Source organism: Oryzias latipes, chromosome 8 (assembly GCF_053564925.1).
Source record: "Oryzias latipes strain Hd-rR chromosome 8, Olatipes_Hd-rR_3.1".
Lineage (NCBI taxonomy): Eukaryota > Metazoa > Chordata > Actinopteri > Beloniformes > Adrianichthyidae > Oryzias > Oryzias latipes.
In genome coordinates, this window is record NC_136244.1 from 11,903,165 (window position 1) to 11,926,900 (window position 23,736).

Sequence of the window (23,736 nt, forward strand, 5' to 3'; positions counted from 1 at the left end):
GAAGTCTTTGCATTGCAAATAAAAGCAGCAGAGCGGAAAGCCTTTACAAATGAAAGTATCAGAAATACATATTTCAGTTTTATTATGTTATTGTTATTAATATTAAAGCAGCAGTTCTTTTGGCTAAGGGGCTATTATTAATGCTTAAAAAGCTTGTATTGATGATTTTTTTTTTTCTAATATTGACTCAAAAATGGGGAGGGGGTGTTAGCTTTTGCCCCCCACTTTTCCGTCACAGCTCCACCCCTGCTTGTAACTAAATTCAAAAGTATTCTTAAAATACCTAAACGTACTATAGAGAGGTATATACAGTGGGGCAAAAAAGTATCTAGTCAGCCACCAATTGTGCAAGGTATCCCATTTGAAAAGATGAAAGAGGCCTGTAATTTTCATCATAGGTTTACCTCAACTATGAGAGTCATACGGTGGCCCTGAAGTGCAAATTATTCAACAAATTACTCAATACAAAAACTTTTTAAGATCACGACAATAAAAAAAAGAACGAATGGTAAAAAGCAGTTTAACATTTTAGAAAACAAAACAAAATTTCAGAAACCAAAACTTAAAAAATAAAAATGAAGAAACATTTAAGAAAACAAAATAAATTTCCAGAAAACCAAATGAAATATTAAAAAATGAAAACATTTCACAAAACAAAATTAATTTCCAGAAGACAAAATTAAATATTAAAAAAAATGAAAACATTTCAGAAGATAGAATTCATTTCCAGACATTTCCGAACCGGAAGAGGTACTGATTCCTCATAAATGTGGTTTTCCAGATCATCAGCCTGACGCGAAAGGCAGGAATCATGGCTCGTCTTTCACTCCCCAATGCATCCTTTACAACCAATCAGGCTTATGCAGCAGGTTAATTTTTTTTTCTAAAGGACCTGCAATTAAAAAAGTTATTAAGATATTAAGGTCAAATAATATTTAATGATTACATTGCACATAGATCATTGTGATTTGCCTGTTTACCGCATGGTGAAATGAACGACTTTAGTCTTCTTTTCTTCCCATGTAGAGTCTGTTCTTCTGCAGCACAAACTTTTCTGGAACTCTGCTTCTAGTAACTTCCCCTGCAGAAATAACACATTTTAATTCAATCAACCCTTGTGCTATCCTATGGGGTCAAGATGACCCTTGACTTGTTATCCCTACCATGATAAAGGTGGATACAGTTAATCATTTCAGTGTCAGTTTATGGATGTGCATGGTTCAAAAATACACAATGCACTTTAATATTATTTCCCATATTAAATTGTTTACTGATTTCAATCTTAAGTATATTTTAGCAACACTGATGCCATATAATTATGGTTCAAATCACAGAATCAGGCTGGCTCTGAGCTTCCTCTGTCATGTTGTCGCTGAAAACGGGAAACTAATCATGTGAAGACGGTTCGTCTCCATCAGGTTCCTTGTGCGCATGCGCAAGTTTAAAAAAAGCAACAATTATCTTGTCAAAGTAACACACACCCTAGCAAATCAACATCCTCAGACACATGTGACTAAAAAAAGAAAAGATCACAGAATTGATTCTTACCTGGAAAATGATGGTAATTGATAGCATGAGCCGCGCAGCTGTAGACATCAGAGCGCAGACTTTATAGTAAAAGTTCACACAAACTACTTTCGGGTGACTCTTGTGTGTCGGGCGACATGTAGAAAAAGAATTTAAAAGTTCATTAACAGTTTGCTCCTTTTTTGATTTAATATGTAAATGGGAAATATGTGGATTATTATGGTACATTGTTGTTTGGACAATAAAATCCAGCATCGCTTTATTTAAAATAACGTTCAGTTCAAATGATTGACAAACATCATCATCCAATCAGCGTTGTCCCATATTACCTACCTCTTCCGATTTGGAAATGTTTTTCATTTATGAACATTTCATTTTGTCTTCTGGAAATTAATTCTGTCTTCTGAAATGTTTTTTTTATTTGTTTAATATTTCATTTTGTTTTCTGAAATGTTTTCATTTTTTAATATTTCTTTTTGTTTTCTCGAAATTAATTTTGTTTTCTGAAATGTTTTTTCATTTTTTGTGTTTGAAGTTTTGGTTTCGGAAATTTTGTTTTGTTTTCCAAAATGTAATTCTACTTTTTAACATTTTTTTGTTGTTGTAATTGTCGTGATCTTAAAAATATTTTTGTATCGAGTGATTTGTTGAATGATTTGCACTTCAGGGCCACCGTAGTCATGCCCTGGAAGGATCCTCTGATTATGAGCCCTCACCAGGTGGGCCTAGGCATGAGTTTGGAGACCAGAGGAAATGAATCCTAAGAAAAAGACCAACACACCAACAACAGAGCCAAACAATGGCATCTGTTGAAACCACCGAGGTTCATGAGTTGGAAACCCCCAAATCTTCGGATCCCCTACAAGACGAAGCGAGCGGGGTCTTCCAAAGAAAAGGTCAAAATAAAAGGCAAAACTGTGCTAACTGGAGTCAATGCCCTTGTTCCAGTTGTGGAGAGACACCTAAACAAGATATCTTCTGTCCAGTGGGCTTTGCTGAAGGATAGACACATTGATGGGGAAACCTTAATCATTTTGGCTGAATTGGTTACAGAAATCATACAGATATCAGCAACTAATGTTCTGAAGGTTCTGTTTCCAACGGTCCAGAAGAAAGTTTCCAAAGGAACACTTCACAGGATCTGCAATGAAACTCTTTGACCAAATGTTAACAAGAGACTAGTGTTCAAGAGATAAAGTCAAACAAGTTCTCACAGACATCGAGGACCTCTTTAATGAACTGCTGAACGATGAACGACAGCAGAGGACATTGACATTAAAGAGTCTTTAGAAGAATCATCTGATAAGGGTGATGAATCATCCCTCTTATCTGATGAAGATTAAGAGGATAAAAGCCCTGAGGTTTTGACAAGTTTAGAAAACAGAGAAAATGGGACTCCAACAACAGAGAATGCATCAATGAGTCAAAGAGTCATCACCTGCTGGTGAAACTTGGAACGACGCAGTTGTGACAGGCTTTCTGGTCAAGCCAACTTAAAGATAAAAAGACGAACTCTAAGGAGGCTGCTGGAATCAAAACCTTAATAGAAAGTCTGTCAGACCAGGTGCTACCCAATAAACCATCTGAAATCTGCAAAAGCCTTGTAGTACCTGGAACTTTGAACAATGTAAAGACAGTTCTAATCACAGACCTCCAGGAAAAGTTTGGCAACTCAGAAAAGTTCTTTAAAGCTGCTTTGACATCACCTGACTCGGTTGTTGAAGTAGTTATGGTCTATGTAAAGGAGCACCTGGGAATAAGGGAAGAACCCTGCAAAAAGGAAAGGACTTTCTCGATTTGCAACTAGCATGCGCAATCTATTTTGTCCATGCAGAGGTGTGGTCGAGAGCGATTCTTAGTCTTGTTAGTTAAAAAAAAATTGCAGGATTTAGTTACATTTTTATGACAAATGTAAATTTAGTTAAAATTTTAGGATTTAGTTATAATTATAGGATTTAGTTAAATTTTTAGGATTTAGTTTTAGTTGTAGGATTTAGTTATATTTATAGGATGTGGTTAAAATTGTAAATGGAAATAGTAATATAAAGGTCATGTTCAATGCTGCAAAAGCTAAAAACTCAGCTCTCAAAACAAGGCTGAATTCAGCCATGAGGGGTAATTACTCAGAATTTAGAAAACACACGTACGCAAATCTGGAAGCCCCAATTCAGTAACCAGGAATCTTAAAGAAAAATATTGTTCATTCACTTTTTGTAAATAAAGAAATCTGAAGTCTAATTTAATTTAAAAATCTAAATAAATAAGTTTTCCGTCTTAAAAAATAAATACATAAATAAAATAAAATAATTAAAAAAATTCTCCCCCTACATGAACCGCCACTTTACTGTGGTGGAGGGGTTTGAGGGCTAAAGTTCTCCTGGGAGCTAAGCTGTCAAGGGCTAATACCCCTGGTGGGGTCTCCCATGGCAGACAGATCCTAGGAGTAGGGCCGGACTAAGAGCGGTTCTGAACTTCATTAATAGTTAGCTTCATCAAAGATCAGTTGTGATTGGCGTCACTGGGTCCGACCATAACCCTTGTACCATCCTATGACCCCACCCTTACATTGACATGTTCTCCCTACCATGACAAAGGTGGATAAAGGTGAAGAGGATTTCATGTAATCCATGGACACCAGTGAAGATCACATGTCATTGAAAAAAAAGGTTCAGCGCACTGTCTAGTGGGTGTGGATGACCCAACTCTCAATGTTAAAGTGCCAAGGATAGCACAAAGGCTAGACGACCAGGAGGCCCTAGCTATGAAGGTCATTTACCCTTGAGCGGATCTATGAATATGGGCCCCCACCAGGGCCCCTAGGTATGAGAGGCATGCACCCCTGAATGACTCTCTGATTATGATCCCCCACCAGTGGGCCTTAGTTATCAGGGGGGTGCATCCTTGGAGGGATCCATAAATATGAGCCCCCACTGGGGGGGGGGGGGGGGGGGGGGGGGGGGGGCATGCCTTGGAAGGATCCTATGACTATGAGCCCCTACCAGGTCAACACAACAGCAAATCATGAACCACAACAGCAAATCTATCCATTCAGGATGGATGGTATTTTTTCACTCAGTATATTTTTTGATGCTCAAACCTTTTTTAAATCACCGTTCTGATCTGAAAATGTATTACATTTCGGCTTTTAGTTTGTTTTCTTGTCATCCATCTCATTACAAATACATTAACTTCTGTACTTTTTCCTCTGCACCTTGTCTTAAAGCCCAGCTCTGCTGACAAGCAACCTTTTTTTGACTCCGCTATCTGTGATAAACTGTAAATTTGCAGCCTTTCATCTGAAGTAAAACACAAAGTAAGCTCCAGGCCAGCCACAAGTAAGCTTGTCTTCTAGTGAATAATGGCTTTTACCACCTTTTCTGAGTTTGCTGTATATTGTACAAAAAAATAAAACTGGAAACAATGCCAAATGTGTCTTTGTTTTTTACTTTTTTATTTCTTGATCTGATTTCTAAACAGAATTTAGTTTTCCTACAATCTGAGCAAATAGAATCTCAGTAAACAGCATGACAGAGAGTCGCCTGCATTCAAGAATGTGATTAAGTGTCTGAAGGTGGATGGGTAAATGTTACAGCTTGTTCATTAAGCGTGCCACAGGAGTTGTGATGCTCTGCCCTGCAGTGCTGTGCTGCAAAACACAGAGGGAAGATGGGACAGCAGACATGGACCAGGTGAGCCAGTCATATGACTGTGCTATTAAAGCCTCCCTGTCAGAAAAGACTAAATTTGGGAAGATGCATCGCTTCCAACCATTCTTTCTTTTTGTGGCAGCTGGAAAGCACTCCGTAAACAAGCTCCACATGCATGCTCTTCTGTATTTTATGTTCAAAATACTGCAATCGAATATATTAGAGTTTCTATAATTCTGTACGTTTATCATTTATTTGTACTGGATGAGATGTTTTAATTCATTCTCACTTTCATGTTTTTGGAACTGAAGGGGGGGAAATGAACCCTTAAAAAAAATAAAAAATAAAAAGCTCATTGGTTCAGTGTTGAGTATAACAACTCGGATTGTTGTTGTTGCCGAGATTCTCCCACCCTCTGGCAAGCGCATCTACACTCTTGTGTCCTGTTTTGACAGTCCGCAAACCTCACACCAAGCTCCAGGAGCTGTTCCCGGTGCCTCTGAGGTCATGGATTATTCATGGGATGTGGGGAGAGATGACATGGTCCCATTGTGCCGCTCGTATGCCAGCAAGCGTGACAGAACTGGCTGCATAAGGTCAGCAGAAAAAGCCGTCACGTGTCCGGAGTTCATGGTAGGGAATGATGGCAAACCAGAATCATTATGGAGCAAAACAATCTTGAAGCTGTGATTATGATGTATGACAGGAAACGTGTCCATTCAACTTATGACTTGCTCTCCATCATAAAATAAGAAGATATCAACTTTAAAATAAAATAAATATATAGATCAGTCACTCAGACCTTTCATTTATTTATAATCTTTTAATTTTATGAGAATTCAGAGATTTCAGTCACAAAGAGGTGTTGACCATTTATCATTACCAAACTCTTGATTCGTTTTCAAAACTAAAATTCCAAATAAATTTGTTGTTTTTCTTCTGGGATTTTTACTTCACTGGGTTGTCCTCTTCCATTTGTGGTGGGACGCTGGAATCCACTGGTCCAGGTCACTGTTGATATCCTGCCTTTTGCCAGGGCGGAAAACTCGTAATGCCAAGAAAACGATTGACTTGACTGGCTGCTTTAAGCACGTCCTTCTTTCCAGACTAATGATTTGATTTTTTGACCTCAACTTTTGATGTCCAGCCAGTGAACACCTCACAGAGTTTGTTCATGAATTGTCCATCATGCTTTTTCCACTGACCTGGCTGGATAAATTTTTGAAGCACTGGTGGTAGTCCACTGGTTGGAAATTCCTCCATCTTCTTCATGTCTTGCATGTTCCTAGAGGCTGCAAATTTGTGATCTGACACCAAATCGGGAGTTTTCTTTTGTTGATTCAATCAGGAGGATAAAACCTAACAGATATACAAAGCACAGAAATTATGTTTTTGGTGTTTTTAACTGTCAGGTAGGGAGGGCTGGTGAGCATGAAGGACCCAAAATGCAGAGACGGGAGGCAAACAGTTCCAGGCCAAGGGGTTTATGAACTAACAAAAAGCACTGCCGAGCAGGGAAACAAAACAAAACTAAACTTGGGGGCTAAACAGGAAGACAGGGCAGAAGACAGTCAGGAAAGAGATGGTGTGGACCAGCACAAGAGGAAGGCAGAGACAAGACAAAACAAGACTGACAAGACACAAGTGAACATGATCAGGAGGGATTGGGACCAGGGAAGTAAAACTCCAAAGGATGAGAAAACAGGAAATCATTCAAAATCAAACAGGAAACAGAACTTAAACATGAGAGAAATGAAAGAAAGCAAAAACTAAGGCAAAGACACCCAAACCATGACATTAACCTGTTCTTGTGGCATTTTTCTCATGATGGAGGACATATATAAAGACAAAATTAAGATTAAAGGGGCAAATTTCTAATGACCTCCTACTGCTATGTCCTAGAAAACAACATCTGTTCTAAAAATGGCATAATTATATTTAAAGGACCACTGGAAACTATATTACAAATTATCTTAAACTAATAAAATGCCCATAACTGAGTTCCAATATCCACTTGTGTTTTAAAGTAAAACTGTGTAATTTTAGTCCAGTTTTCATGGAAGATGTTTTTGCTTTTTTTGGTCTCCTTTTGCATCTTTTTCTGTCTTTTTTGCATTATGGTCTTTTTTTTCTGAAGATGTAAAAAGTGGTTTGATTTGCTTTAGAAGTCAAAGTGCTATACAAATACATTTTGATTTGATTTGATTTGTTTTGATTTCCATACATGCCATAAGAATGCATCCTAAGCTTAATAAGTGATCTTTTTTGGAACAATACAAACACAAAGACGTTCTCCATCCTTATCTTTAAAGATCTTTTAAATTTTAGATCTTTGAGATTTGATCAAAGAGATCATGTTTTATTGCTTTGAAACATTTTGTAGTTTTATGTTTCTCTGGTTTTGGCATATCAGACATGTGAAGAAGTCCTTTGAACACACATTCCCAGTTTTATTTTCCTTCTATTTTCTCCATGAGCGTTATTGTGTTGACTTTAAGATCATTTTTATTTTATTTTTTCAATGTCTTCATAGTCTTGTTAGACAGTTTTTCAGACCTCATTTTCCCATACAGTCCCTTTTGCATCATGAAGTCAATAGATCAGAAACTTCTCATAATTTTGAAAACTAGAAAGAAATCCCCAAAACCGAGCCTCTCTAAACGGTTCCAAACCACAGAAAGACATTTCTTCTATAACAATATAAGATCTTGCTCAGAATATTGATTTATTTCTATTTCTTCACATTTATTCACTTCAGTTGTCATCTTGTGTAATTTATGCTTTACCCTTGACTGTCCAGAATTTTGGATTCTCTTTATTACAAAAAGCAGATGGATTCATTGGTTGATGGACCAAATTGGATTGCATTGAAGAAACTGTACAAATATGCTGAGACCTCTTCATCCACAACAGACTCTCAACAGAGGGTACAGACACCATAAACAGTAAACTGAAGTTTATATCAGGATTAAAAACGAAATAAATACATAAATAAATAAATACTTCATCAAAAACACAGACTCAGAAGGATATTTAATTCCCTCCCTAATGCTGAACTACTAAAAACTATTTAGTGCGGGACTATCTAGTGCCTTGGTATTTAAAAGCAATTCGGACAGCATGCTTTATACTTTTTTTAACGCCAAATATTACATCATTGATTTCACAAAGTAAAAAATACAAACAATTAACTAATTATGAATCCACTATGTTCTGATGATGATGAAAACTTGGATGAGTTATAAAAATTTTTTTAATTAAAATATTTTTTTTTCACATGGAACAATATTCAAATGCAATGCATTGTGGTCTTTATTCCTCAATCTAGTGAGCATCTTTGTACACTGTTTTTTTGCAGAGACTTTTGGGAAATTTCTAGTACACGCGATTTTGTAATCATAGATTTAAACAGCTGTAGAAAATGGGGAACACACTATGTTGTGCTCTATGTAGTGAGTAGTGAAGAAATTTGGACACAACCACAATCTCCCTATTTTTCAACATAGATGAACTAGGACCCCTACGGTGTCCATCACCATGCCTGAACAAATGACCATACCATCAAAACTGAAGAATTGACATTATGTTGTTTAGGTAAGATATTTTTGTAAGGTTTTCTTTTACTCATCATATCGGAAAATGAAAGATCCTAATTTTTTGTGGAACATTTTAAATGCATAAAATCATTATTATTTTTTTAGCTGAAACCTTTATCTACCTTAAAAAAAGTGGAAAATTTGACACGTAATTTGACACCTCACAGAGACAATAAATTGTTTTTCAACAACAAACACATTAATTACATACAGGTAGCAATAGGACAGACTATACATACAGATGTATTCCTGTTATATATTTTTTCAGTGAAAAAATAACAGTTTACTTTCCAGTCAGACATTCATTTGTCCAACATGCTCCAGTCTCAAATTTGCAGTCTCTTAGGGTTTGATCTTCTGTCAACACCAACAGGTGGAAATTTAGCAGTTCCCTCTGATCAGAAGTCCGCACACAGCTCCACCTGGAGCTTCCTGGGGTGGATGTGAGGACATGAGTGTTTTTGCTGTGGCTGCTTGTGATTGACCTGATTATGGAAAACAGGCCCTGGCTTTGCTCCCAGAGGGAGCAGTGATCGCAGCATCTTCATGAAAAATATCTCTGCTGTGCCAACTTCTGTCACAAGATGCCCGTAGATAAGAAGCAGTCGTGGAGGGCTGCCATGAGAGAGAGTGCGTAAGCTAAGGGTGAAAAAGGAGGAGAAAAACCAGGAAGCGCTTTTTAATGGAGAGAGAGATGAGAAAGAATGATGAAGCATTTACACAATTGATTATTTCCCCGAATATTAAGCAGAGAGGTGCCACCTATTCATGGGGGAATTCATAAAGGGGGATTTTGTAACTGTTGTATTGAAATCACAGATTCATACATCATGAAATTACAAATCCAATTATTTCCTGGTTTTCAATAATATGGAGGTAAACAACATTTTTGAAATATTTTAAATGATAATCATAAAGTCTAGATGTCTGTCTTTTAGAGTAAAAAAAGCCAAAATAAGGAGGATTACTCTCATCTCAGCCTGTTTACTTGCTGCAGATGTCGAGCTGGTCAAGGAACAAGCCCCTCTTTTTCTGCACTCGCTTCAACTGGATACTGAGGCACACAGTAAGCTTTTATGTAACCTGATTCAGGCTTTACAGCCTGCAGTGCTTATAACTAATCCAGTTAGAGTTTTTGGAGGTTTGTTTGAACGGTTTGTGATTTACTAGAGCTAGATGGTAAAACTAAATGCCGTTTTTAGACCAGTGTGCTTCATATACACATAAGACAATTCCTCAGAGAAACCTGCAGGACCCAAACGATCAATGTGTTTAATCACTGAGTAATCATTATTGCTTATTTCCTAACTGCAAAGCCCTTTGATCAGCACATCTACTTGATTTTTTTAAGTGGATTTTTATATCAAAGAAGATGATGATGATGATGACAATCCTTACAGATAAACTTATGGAAAGTAAAAAATTAAGTTTGAGTAGTTTGTTGCAACAAAGCCCTTATGGTGGTTTAGAGAATCTAAGTGCTAATAAAAATATGTTTCTTTTTAAGATGCTAAAGTTGAAAACAGGGGCAGAGCTATGGGGGGCAGGGGGGTTGCACTTACACCTAATTTTTCAATATTAGTATTAATATTATTGACAAAAATTTAAGAAATCACCAATACAAGCTTCCTTAAGAATAGCAAAACAACAAAAGCAGTCAGCCCTTTTTTTAAATGAAATATTGAGCCCCACAAATTATGTATTTTGTGAGTATTTTTTACGTACACACACTTTTGATCCTGGCCTTTTTATAATGGCCTTCCAATCTGCTGTTCTCATTTGCCTATGTTCAGATATTTATTTTAGTCATTAATTTTAGTCATTAATTTAAACCCATGTTGCCTATTGAGGAACATATGCATCAAACCACTTCTGCTCCTTAAGTGAAAGCAAAAATATACTTTTTTTTTCATGACTGTAAAAAAATTCCGTGAAGATTCTGTTGTTTAGTCTGACTTTTTAGTGGTGTTTTCGGTAATGTTTTTTGTTTAAAAAAAAAGTTCTGCTTTGTCACCAGTTTTGTTGCTCCATGGGTTCTCTCATGCTTTAGTTTATTTATCAAATGCTGAAGTTTCTGCAACCAGGCACGTTCTCCTGCACCTCCAGTTTCTGACAAATCCAGATAAATCGTAAATTACTAATTGATGTATAAATCTCCATTAAAAGTGCAAAAAAAAAACTGCTTTATTTCTTCTTCTCTATAGCATTTTTGTGTTTTGTGTGGAGTGGGGGTCTAGAAGGAAGACATTTGATGCTTCATGACTTAAGGACGACTTTGAGAATCAACATATTAGATCTCATATAGACCCTGGTTTATGAAATGTTGGATCCATAGTTTTAACTGTATCACTGTCCTTCAACAGTAATGTTGAAATCTAGAAGATATTTTAGGATTTAAAAATACTAAAAAATAAAGAAGATTAAAAACCAATTTGATTATAGAAAAAAAATGTGTTAGTTTGTACTTAACCTGTACTTCTTCATCAACCAAAGGCAGTTTCAATCATTTTAAAATTCTTTAGAACAAATTTGAGCCTTATTTCATATAAACCTATAAGGTTTAAATAGAGCATTCTGCATGTAACAAAGTAAAAAAGTGACTCAAATGTATTGTAAGAAAACCAAAAACAAAGAAAAAAGATGAGTTATGGTTAGGGGTTTCTGTTTCTGATGAATGGATAATTTTAGTTAGGGAAAGATTTCCAGCTAAATATCTGTAAATATTTGACAAAAATATACCACGAATAAAAAAAGTAATAAAAAAAAAAAAGATTCTTAAACAAACATCAAAATCTGCAGACCTTTAAGCTGATTTTTCATCAAATTTCCAAAGATGGATCATGTAAAAAATATATTTATGATATATTTATGATAAGGTTCTTCCTTGTATCATATTTGATACCCTTGTTTCACTATCCAAACGTTCATTATAATCCTCTCTTGGTCATTGTTTTCTGCCCTGTAGTTCATCATCATTCCACTTGGGGCAGTAGAATGGCTTTTCCTGTTCATTTCAAAATAGCTACCTCCAAAAACACTTTTGGTGGGAAAACTTTTGCTAATCAAAACTTGATGGTAAAAATAGCTTTTCTATTGTTATTTTTTCTTTTTTTATGACTTATTTATGTTTGAAAATATGCACATTTTATAAATAATAAATACTTTGTTATAAAGTTAGACAAATTTAGAAAAATGTGTGTATTACATTAGAGACAATAAGCAGATTTCTTTTCCTGAACACTCGTGTCAATTGTGTATTTTTCCTTTTTAAACTAACATTGTTGTACAAAAGAAAATATTACCAAATCACCCAATATATCAATAGTAAGTAATATCATTTATATCTTATAAAAAAATATTGTTTGTTTTTTGTAAAATCATCAAAGTATTACAACCATCTAAATTTAAAAAGTTTGAATACTCTGTGAGTTCTTTAATGCAGTGGGGCTTTACAAGGTTAAAAAAGTTAGGGAAATTGATTCAAAAACTGTGAACTATAACTTTTTTGTAAAATGTTTAAACCAGTATATTTATTTTTGGTTTTTTATCTTAATTTTATTTTTCTTTCTCTTTCTGTGTTTGTATTATTTTTCTGTTTTTTCCTTTCACCTGGTCTTTTTTCTCTGTATGTCTGGTTTTTACCCGTCTTCTTATTGTTTTCTATAAGTTTTCCAATCAAGTTACGAATACTCAGTAGACTATCTGCATGTTTGAAACTTTTCTTCTGCATCCATCAATTCCTCAGGTGCTGGTTGCCAGTCAAACTCCAGACTTTTAGACCTAAAACAACCCAAAATGATGTCCGTCCCTGAGAAGTGATTATGAACTTGCTCATGTGGCAAAGACTTCAAGGAATAGCAAGAAGAGCATGCGTTGTGTTAACATTTCCCTGAAGGAAGTGCATTTTTGTATATTTTGATTGGAGGTTCAGTGGCTGATGGTACAAAAGGGAATTTCCCATGTTGGGAGGAAATCAATTATTCATGGGGGGGTACCACCCTGACAGCTGCTGAAGTAGCTCCAAGATTAAGGACAAGAAGGGATGGATGTCTTCCTCATGTATATTCTGCTTCATCAGGCAGACTCAGTTCTTCTCCCTCCCTCCCCCCACCCCCCCCCCCCCCCCCCACCTTCTGTTCTCTTAGACCAGACTACAAATGAAGGGATGCAAGTGAGTCGGTCAGACATCCATTGAATTCTGTGGAGACATGAACCTGCATCCAACAAAAAAACTGATGTGCGCAGCTGTCCTGTAACGAAATTTTTGAAAAAAAATCTACTTGTGTGAGCTTTGTAGCCTTGATCAACAAATAATATGTTTACAAAAATTGAAAGTAAAACTCTACGATATTACGCACCAAGCCTATTCCGTCTGTGGTGTGTGTGCAAGTATTGGGTAACAATCATATGCTAAAGACGCGAACAAAAACCCACATTCAGCGCGTTCCAGAATGCCTGGTGTGAATGTAGCTTCCCTCGATCCAGGCCTTTTCAGCCAACCTACCATTGAAGCTCCTTATTGGCTAAACACACCTGATTCAGGTGATCAGCATCAGATAATTCCTGGAAAACCATCGGGAGGCCAGCCATCAAGGCCTGGAACCTGACACCCCTGTGAGTCTACTACACCAATGACTGCATCTCAAAAGTCCTATCTGTGAAACTCCTGTAGTTTGCAGACAACGCCACCGTCATTGGACTCATCCGGGATGGCGATGAGTCAGCAAACAGAGGAGAAGTGGCTGATGGTTCTCTGGTGCAGCCAGAACCAGCTGGAGTTGAACCCACTTAAAACTGTGGAGATGACGGATGGACTTCAGGAAGAACCCCCCCTCCACCCTCTCCATTTACAAGCCTCAACAGAACAGTCCCTCCAACAGACTCACGCGGTTCCTAGGGTCCACCATCTCAATGGATCTGAAGTGGACCTCCCACATAGACTCCTTCCAGGAGTAGGCCCAGCGGAGGTTGTACTTCCTGCGACAACTTAAGAGGTTCAACCTGCCAGGAGCTTCTTCTCTGCGGTGATCTGCACTGACCATATCTATCACTGTCGGGTTTGGATCGGCAACCGGACACGACAGGGACAGACTGTAGAAAAGCATCAGCACTGCGTGGAGATCATAGGTTCCAATCTTTCCTCCATCCAAGACCAGTACCGGTCCAGAGTTAGGAAGCGAGCTGGTAAATTCTCCACGGAACAATCTGTCTAAACACAAGCTGTTCTGACTCCTCCCCTCAGGCTGGCGTTTCAGGGCTCTGTACGCCGGAATCACTCACCACAAAAATAGCTTCTGTCGCTCTGATTAACTCTTGACCATTCAGTGTGAAACCAAAAACATGAGGATTTTTAACTGTTGTACAAATTTTTCCTATTTTGTATTTGGTACACCTATTTATGCTTTGTCCTTGTTTATGAGAGCATCAATCACCAAGATCAAATTCCTTGTATTTCCACTCATACTTAGGCAATAAAGATGACTTGGATTTGTTTAATATAAAGATTTTATCCAACTGCAAATTAGTCAAATTTCAAATTGCCTCACTTAAAAAAATCTATATCTCAGAGACAAGAAAACTTCTCCGAGATTTCAAACTGTGGTCCTTGTTTGTCCTTTTAGTGAAACTGCTAAAAATCTCATTTTGAAGGTGATTGTGGAGATGTGAACATTCATAGAAACCCATATTTTCAATTTTGCACACATCTCTGTTTGCTTTTGCAACTAAATTAAAAAATGAAAAGCTCCTAAACCAATTAAAGGACGAAACAGTATTGTTAAAACTTGTGAAATTCACCAAATAAGTACAGTAACCATTCTTTGGGGGAATCGTTTCTTTCAAAATCTGTGTAGCTTCTATTTTCATCTTTATTTTATTTTATATAAAGGTAATTGTCATTTAAGGTTAGGCTTTTGGGTTTATGTGAGTCTGTGATGACATTTTATGTGTGGTATTACGGAAATCAAGCTTTCTTTCTGCAATGAGATTTCGCTAATAACTGTTTTGTCTCTTTTGTGGCTCTTTTTTTTGGACCTGCTGTGAGTTTAGTGTTTCATGTTGGACAATAACATTTTTTATGACATTCTCAGAACTAAATCAAATCACAGCTTTAGATAATAACTGTCTGAAAATGCTTTTGTGACCGCAAAACGATATTTGAACCAATTTTTTGGTCCTTTCTGAAATTTCACTAAATTCATTGCCTGAATGTTTTATTTTGCTGTTTTATTTAGATTTATCGTAAGCAATAAAAATGTATGAAAAAAGGTGATGGAAGTTCAGCAGAGCTCGGGAACAGTTAACAGTCTGGATAATATTCAGTTTGTCGGACTTGAAAAGATCTAGGTCAAGAAAAAACCTGTTTCTGCCAGAGAGTGTTCTGGAGGTCAGCTGTGTCAGAAGGATATAAACAAGGAGTGAAATTCAATTCCTCATGAGCACTTGCTGTATACTTCTGAAGAAAGTATCTATCTCCCTGTGTTTACATAAAGCACCACTTCACATACCTGCTAGAGTGTTAAAGTAGCCGTGGTCCTGAGCCAGTTTCTGGGGAAAAGCCTGTGCGGGGCTGTAGATGAAAAATGGCCCCTCCTTTTCAGAGGCAGAGAGTAGAAACCAATTTGTGGGACTTATGTTGCAACTGTGAAGGTACTTAACAATCCAGCTAACAAGGACAAAAAAGAAGAAAGAAAACGTTCTAGTGTCATCAATCAGACTCGGCTGTTTCAGTTACATTATTCCAATCTCCTATTCTCCTACTTTTTTTCTTCCATTTCCATAATCAGAAAAGACTTGGGTTCAAGGCAGGAAGTCCTTATACTGTTAAAGACCAACTTTGATGAAAATTCTATTTGGTGTTGTTACTCATGATGAAGGACATAAATCTTCTTTCTCTTTCGGCTTTTCCCATCAGGGGTCGCCACAGCGAATCATCCTTTTCCACCTCACTCTATCATGAACATCTTCTACCCTAACATTAGCCAACTTCATGTCCTCTGTCAAGACATCCATGTATCTCCTCTTTGGCCGTCCTCTTGCCCTCCTGCCAGGCAGCTCCATCTCCAACATCCTTCTACCAATATATCCACTATCCCTCCTCTGAACATGTCCAAACCATCTCAGTCTGGCTTCTCTGACTTTGTCGCTAACACAGGCAACATGAGCCGTCCCTCTGATGTACTCGTTCCTTATCCTGTCTAACCTGGTCACTCCTAAGGAGAACCTCAACATCTTCATCTCCGCTACCTCCATCTCAGCCTCTTGTCTCTGTCTCACTGCTACCGTCTCTAACCCATAGAGCAGAGCTGGTCTCACCACTGTCTTGTACACCTTTCCTTTGAGTCTTGCTGACACTCTTCTGTCACACAACACTCCTGACACTTTCCTCCACCCGCTCCAACCTGCCTGCACTCGCCTCTTCACCTCTTTTCCACACTCCCCATCACACTGAACTGTTGACCCCAAGTACTTAAACTCCTGCACCTTCTTCACCTCAGCCCCCTGTAACCTAACGCTTCTACCTTGATCCCTCTCGTTCAGACACATGTATTCTGTCTTACTACGACTGACCTTCATGCCTCTTCTTTCCAGAGCAAACCTCCACCTCTCTAGCTGTTCCTCCACCTGCTCTCTACTCTCACTGCAGATTACAATGTCATCCGCAAACATCATTGTCCAGGGAGATTCCTGTCTTACCTCGTCTGTCAGCCTGTCCATCAGCATAGCAAACAAAAAAGGACTCAAAGCTGATCCTTGGTGTAGTCCCACCTCCACCTTGAACTCCTCTGTCTGACCTACAGCACATCTCACCACCGTCATACTTCTCTCATACATGTCCTGAACTACTCTGACATACTTCTCTGCCACTCCAGACGACCTCATACAGTACCACAGCTCCTCCCTCGGCACCCTGTCATACGCCTTCTCTAAATCTACGAACACACAATGCAGCTCCTTCTGACCTTCTCTGTACTTTTCCATCAACATTCTCAAAGCAAAAATGGCATCAGTGGTGCTCTTACGGGGCATGAAACCATACTGCTGCTCACAAATCTCCACCTTCTTCCTAAGCCTGGCTTCCACTACTCTTTCCCACAGCTTCATTGTGTGGCTCATCAACTTTATTCCTCTATAGTTGCTGCAGTTCTGCGTGTCACCCTTGTTCTTAAAGATCGGAACCAGAACGCTTCTCCTCCATTCCTCAGGCATCTTCTCACTCTCTAGAATCCTATTGAAAAAACTCGTTAGAAATTCCACTGCTGTCTCTCCTAAGCACTTCCATACCTCCACAGGTACGTCATCAGGACCAACGGCCTTTCCGCTCTTCATCCTTTTCAGAGCCTTCCTAACCTCATCCTTTCCAATCTCTGCTACTTCCTGCTCCACAACAACCACATCTTCCTCCCTTCTTTCCCTGTCATTTTCCACGTTCATCAGCTCCTCAAAATACTCCTTCCATCTTTTCTGTACACTCTCCTGGGTTGTTAGCACCTTTCCGTCTCTGTCCTTAATCACCCTTATCTGTTGCACGTCCTTCCCATCTCTGTCTCTCTGTCTGGCTAGCCTGAACAAGTCCTTTTCTCCTTCCTTTGTGTCTAACCTGTCATATAGTTCATCGTAAGCTTTCTGTTTGGCCTTTGCCACCTCTCTCTTCACTCTACGCTGCGCTTCCTTGTACTCCTGTCTACCTTCCTCAGTCCTTTCTACATCCCACTTCCTTTTAGCCAACCTCTTCCTCTGGACGCATTCCTGTACTTCCTCATTCCACCACCAAGTCTCTTTACCGTCTTTCCTCTTTCCAGATGACACACCTAGCACTTTCCTACCTGTTTCCCTGATAATCTCTGCTGTAGTTTCCCAGTCATCTGGAAGCTCATCCTGACCACCCAGGACCTGTCTCAACTTCTGCCTAAATTCCTCACAAGTTTCTTCATTCTGTAGCTTCCACCACTTGGTCTTCTTTTCTGTTTTCCCTCTCTTCTTCTTCTTGACCTCCAGAGTCATCTTACACACCACCATGCGGTGCTGTCTGGCTACACTCTCTCCTACCACCACTTTGCAGTCATTAACCTCTCTCAAATGACCTCGTCTACATAGGATGTAGTCCACCTGAGTACTCCTACCTCCACTTCTGTATGTCACTCTATGTTCCTCTCTCTTCTGGAAGTAAGTGTTGACTACAGCCATTTCCATCCTCTTCGCAAAGTCCACCACCATCTGTCCCTCCAGATTCCTTTCCTTCACACCAAACCTGCCCATCACCTCCTCATCACCTCTATTGCCCTCACCAACATGGCCATTAAAGTCTGCTCCAATAACAACTCTCTCTCCTCTGGGAAAACTCTCTATGACATCATCCAACTCACTCCAGAATCTCTCCTTCACATGATGAAGGACATAAATAAAAAATAATAAAATTAAAGTTTCATTTCTGAGTATTTTTGTATTTCTGACAAATTGTGAATCAGGATCAGATCACAAAAGGCAGTTTGCAAAAGATTGTAGTACCTACAGCATCAAGCAACAAGCTCCCTGCTCTGTTCCATTCTGAAACATCAGACTATAACCATGTACATCTTTGTTTTCCTCATCCGAGCTGCAATGTGGCTCAAAACTATACAGCTGCATAGCTATAATATTGTTCACCATTTTTGTTGTACTAATAATGTTTTGTTGGGCTTGTGAGGGGCTGTAAGCTAGCAGGAGAGCTTTTTAACAAACTGATGATGGGAAATGGGGAAAGGCTTATTCCGTGCAAACAGTCCCGCCTACAACTCAGAGGTGAATTTCCAATGAGCTCCTGCTGCTCTGCAGAAATTATGTTTTAATTTTGACTAAAAATAGCATAAACATAATTAAAAGACCACCGGGAAACATTTATAATATATCTAAAGACGATTTAAAATATGTTTATAAGCCAGCATGCGCTCCACTATTTGTTGGAGGATATTTTTCAAACCTGTGGATCAATTATCTATAAAAATCTGGAATTAGTTCCCTTTTTCTTACCCCTTCAGCTCCAATTCCACCATCAAAGTTTGGCATTGTATTTGTAAAACTTTCACTGTGACAGTGAGAGTTTGAATTTAAATCCTTTTCATCTTTCAAAATCCATCTAACAACACAAATGCAACAAGAACATTTTGCTTGGCATTTGATTCTTGCGAGTTTTTGCAAGATTTTCTAAGAATTTAATTAAATTGATCTTATTGTGGAAGTGTATGATGAGGCTTTTTCCTCCGACGATGTTTCTACCACAAATTAAGAAACTAAAAGATTAATAATAATGGGGATGATTTAGGTGTGGCACATTTCACTCCCCCCCCCCCCCCCCCCGCAAACACACATACACAATAATGATTTGAACCCCGTGTTATCTATTGACGCAAATATGCATCATACCACCTCTGCTCACCAAAAACACTGAAACGTCGAATCTATTAGAAAGCTAAGACATTATTTTTCAATGCTGAAAAGAAAATCAAGCAAAAAATGTGTTGTTATAACTACAAAACAATTTTAATCATTTTTTGTGAGTTGTGAGTTTGTTGAGAGTTTAATTAAAAACCAAACTTGTATTTTTAAAATTGTATCCGATATATAAAACACTGATGTCTGATCTTTGCTCAGATAAAGAGATGCAGAAATTATTAAATTAAATTAAGATACAAGTTATTCCGATATAACTGTCATGTGTTTTTAATAAGTCACCTTTAAGAAAGTGAAAAGAAATTAGGTAGGTCAAATTTGAAACCTTTAAAAAGTTACCAAAAATAAGAAATCCTTTTTAATTTTTTGATGTTTTATAATACTGATTATGTTTTTTGACCAAATAAAGTTGCACTAAAGGCAAATGTGTCACATTTTTGTGACTTTTACACCCACACCACTTCTGCATTTTTATTTGCAATCTTTCTAGAACTTGCAGACTAATAACTTTGCAAAACGTTTGTCTTTTTATTATTTTTTCTTATCTCTGTCCCACTTCAACATGTATGCATGGAAAAATAGTTATTTTTACGCCTGCATATGATTGAAGTATCACAATTTATTACAAAAACTAGAACTTTTCTCTCAACTTTGCCATGCTATAAGCATATACATATATATATATATATATATTTATATATTTATAACATTAAAGTAGAAAACCTAAACAAAGGATATTAAAAGCAGAGATCATAGATGCTGGCGCAGCATTACAGAAGTTAAGACATGCTCCAACTGTACAGAGGACATTCCCACCGAAGGTCAAAAGAGTGTAAAAGGCGCCATACTCATCAACAATGACTTGCATTTTATGACCTGGCCACCTGTTGGTTTAACTCTAACAACAAACGTCTCCTTTAAATTCTAATTACAAGAGAAGAAACACAAAATGCACGAAAACACTGCAAAGAAATGAGAAATGTGCTGAGATCTCTTTCTACAGCCTAAAGGCACTCAGGCTCAAAAAGTTGGCAATGAATAAACATTGTTCTTCACGCGAAGCCACGCCAAGCAGGTGGTGAGAAGAGAAGAGTGACAGAGAAACAAAGATGTCTATTTCAAAAACCTTCAGTCGATCACATTCCGCTTAGATGAGTCCACCCCGCCCTTTTTTCACAGTGAAAATTCCTGGCAGTCGAGATGGAAAAGACATTTGAAGAAGTCGGCTGCTTTGCTGAACTGTGTGACATCTGATTTCTACAAACTATGCGACCGCCGCCTGTGCGTTTGGTTCTTCATTTTGCTCCAGAGAGGCCATCTCCACTCTCAGGTATTTTACAAATGAAGCCACCAGTCGACCTGACATGGATTCAAGCACCCCCAAAAGGCCGAAATGTCCTCTTTCAGTTCTCCGTCCCACATGGGGATCTGGGAAAAAAATCATCCACAAACTACGATTTCAAATATCTAAAACAATTTCCAGATTCTTTATCCTGATCTGTCTACTTTGTTCACCAACCACCTGGACAGCTTCGGCTTTTGCAAAATGATCAAACTTTTCTTCCCTGCTTTTCAGTTCAGCTGACGACAAGCTTCAAAAGTCCACTTGGAGGCACCTCCATAAATGTCAAGGCTCGTCTCCATCCAGGCAAAAACGTTGCCCACTTGAGCTTTGCTGCTGCAGGTTGCTAGATTATAAATCTCCTCCACAGACAGTTTTTTATCCCAGATGTGGAAATTTGCCAAGTCTCCAACAAAGGCTTGTGTGGCATCAAATCCGCCTCCGTAGGTGTCCTGGGGTGAAGCAAGCAGATGAAAGGGTAGGTGATGAAGCAGGAAAAACAAAATAGCATAACCTGTTGTGACAGTATAAATTAAAAAAGGGAAGTGGATCCTCAAAGCATCAAAATTTATTTTAAATGTTTGGATCTGGAAATCTGTTTGTTTACCTGCTCTTGGCCCAGAATCAGCAGCCCCTGTGGTTTGATAGGATGATATGGAGCCAGGTTTTCTCCACTTCCCCTCTTGACACCATCTTGGAAAGCTTCCCAAACCCCATCCCGAGTTGTCCAGGTCACACAAATATGATGCCACTTACCGTCATTGATAAGAAATGGCAGCTTTGCCACCTTTAAGGAAGCAAAATTACAGTAAACAATAGACAAATAGTAAGAAAACATGTATCTCGGTGCAGAAAATCAGCCATACCTTGTCATTTATTAGTATCTCCATTGGGTTGTTTCCCCACTCTATGAGGACCAGCTCGTTGGCCTGACCTGGAACTGCATAGGAGAAAGGCGTTCCCACTCCAGGAGACGCATTCGACTTCAGCCACATGCACACAGTGAGGGCGTACATCTCTGGTAAACTCTTCTTCACTTTTGCATACATGTAGTTGGTTCTGAGGGGGAACGTGAGCTGAAATTTATCCAGAGGTCTACTTTCTCTTTGGCCTGAAAGATAAAATTTAAAAAAAGATACATTATTTGATGGGTTTTGCTTTTTTTTCGTGTATTTGTTGAAGCTGAAGAACTCATTTTTTATGGATTTACTGAGTTACACAATAAATCCACAGCAGTGGGGCTCCAGATCTGCTTTAATCTTGCACAATTAATCCAAGCATGGAGCAATGGATTTGTTCCCTTTCATCTCGTCTTTTTTCTTCCTTCACACCTCTTTATTTCACTGCTGCACAGCATCACGTGTGTCCCAAACAGAGACGCTGGGATGCAAATTACGCACCAGATGCAGGGATTAGACGGAAAACCACCATCAGCTTTCACATTTTACTTCAAATGTTTAACTATACATAACTTCCTTTTGATTTTTTTTTATTTCTCCTTGGTTATTGTGTTCCCCATCATCCTCTCACAGGACACTCGCCTTGACTTCGTGCTTGGAGCTGTGTGGAAAACCCCTCCCACATACCTTTTTCCAGGTCTGTGATCCTCTGGTGTAAGGACGTGAGGGTGGACTCTACTCTCCCACGCTGCTCCGTCTCATTCCGGAGTCCGGGCTTCCCCTCCTCAATGCTGTTGACCCGGGACAACACCTGCTTCTCCAGGTCATTGATCTTACTCTGGAGCAGATCTTTGAGGCTGTTCGCCTGCACGGAGCTATTACTTCTGTTGAATTGCTGTTAGGGGTTAAAAGAATGGGATGTTATCCTTTAGGCGTTCTAGAAACCTGAGCCTGTTAGACAGTGCTATAACATTTTCTTTAGCAAATGAAATGACAAAAATGTGTATTTTAAACCGTTTTATTCATGTGCAAAGCTCAATATTATCTCAAAAATTGGGGTGGCAAAGCTTTTTGCGGTGGGGGAAGTTTCCCTCTTGTAGATCTGCCCCTGCTTTTAGATATTTTTTAATGTAGATATAAATAACTATAAGGCAGAATGACCTTTTGCGCAATACATGCAATCTAAATATGCACCCATATGTTCACCTACCTCCAGATTTTCCAATCTCTGCTTCAAAGACTGTAAAGTCTGTGACAGTTGCGCCAAAGTGTCAGCGGGGCCCCTGGACACGTCCCCCATTGTGTTTTTGGTCCCAGATTCCTTCCTTCTCCCCCCGGGCCGCGCGTCTCCAGGCTCCACGCCACTCTGGCTTTCACAGCGGGCCAACTTCGAGGTCAGTTCCCTGATAGTTTCTTTTTGGTTAATAATTGTCTCCTTCTGCTGCAAAACCGTCTCCCGCAGCTGCATGACAGTAGTTTTCAGATCATCTCCCGGAACGCTGTTCTGCAGCGTGGCTGCGCAAATGTCCACATCCTTGGGCACGGACGTGCAGATGAACTGCGTCTGTCCTCCGAAGTCTTGGGATAAACTCTGCAAAAGCGCGCAGGAAAGTAGAAGGATCCTCCAGCAGAACCCGGTGTTGGTCGCCTGCATGCTGACGCTCGTTCTCGTCTGCTTCACAACGTTGGTTTATGTGCTGCGCCCACCTCGCACTCGCGTTCCGCTTGACGTTGCGCTCATCATCCTGTGCCAGCTGCTTTTATACCGCGCGCCCGGTTCTGCGCAGAGCGGCTTTACTGCATCACGACCCTGAGGGGCGGGAATCGCTCTGTCCCCGTTTAAACGTCTGCGCGAGGCGCGTCACATTCATAAGATTTCTGCTTTCAGCCTGTCGCCTGTTTAATCTTTTATCACTTCGACTGTTTGTCATTTCTGGCTTTGTATTATTCATCTGGAAAAAAAATGCGGGGAAGTGGGTTTTCTCTGTGGGGTTTGGGGCAAACAGAGCCAGTTGTATTTGTTTTGTGGCCACAGGATCCTCAAACATAAAGTGGATCGGGTCCCGCAGATTCAGCACAAAGGACAGCTCCACTCACAGACAGGAGTTGAAGCGTCCTCCTGTTTGATTTTTATTTTAAGTCAACTAAATGTAAAGATATATAAAAACTGAAAATTATAATCTTAATATAAAACACACTAAGCACTCTTAATTGTCCCTAGGTGTGAATGTGAGTGCATAGGTGTATGATTGTGACCCTCCGACAGACTGGCAACCTGTCCAAGAAGTCCCCTGCCT

The 23,736-nt window shown here is 39.0% G+C and overlaps 2 protein-coding genes across 2 annotated transcripts in view; both read right to left on the reverse strand.

Moving 5' to 3' along the window:
• Positions 1-18,149, reverse strand: part of LOC144994279 (uncharacterized) — a 36,889-nt gene extending 18,740 nt beyond the window's left edge. Inside the window, exon 1 of the mRNA XM_078951458.1 lies at positions 16,193-18,149. Within this exon, the coding sequence (XP_078807584.1) occupies positions 16,193-18,028 (1,836 nt within the window). The 5' untranslated portion in view covers positions 18,029-18,149. The remainder of the gene's footprint in view (positions 1-16,192) is intronic.
• Positions 18,150-19,799: 1,650 nt separating this feature from the next.
• On the reverse strand, positions 19,800-23,251 carry nptx1l (neuronal pentraxin 1 like). The gene is made up of 5 exons (XM_004071538.5): positions 22,650-23,251; positions 22,127-22,334; positions 21,407-21,651; positions 21,148-21,327; positions 19,800-20,992 (listed from the first exon to the last, which is right to left on the reverse strand). Exons 1-5 carry the CDS (start codon positions 23,091-23,093, stop codon positions 20,771-20,773), a joined length of 1,299 nt encoding a protein of 432 aa, XP_004071586.1. The 5' UTR covers positions 23,094-23,251; the 3' UTR covers positions 19,800-20,770.
• Positions 23,252-23,736: the final 485 nt, after the last annotated feature.

Coding starts and splice junctions, on each gene's coding strand:
- nptx1l (XM_004071538.5), bottom strand. CDS start 23,093: ATGCAGGCGACCAACACCGGGTTCTGCTGGAGGATCCTTCTACTTTCC. Junction 22,335..22,649: donor AGAGATTGGAAAATCTGGAG/GTAGGTGAACAT, acceptor AACCCCTAACAG/CAATTCAACAGAAGTAATAG. Junction 20,993..21,147: donor TGATTCTGGGCCAAGAGCAG/GTAAACAAACAG, acceptor GCTTCACCCCAG/GACACCTACGGAGGCGGATT.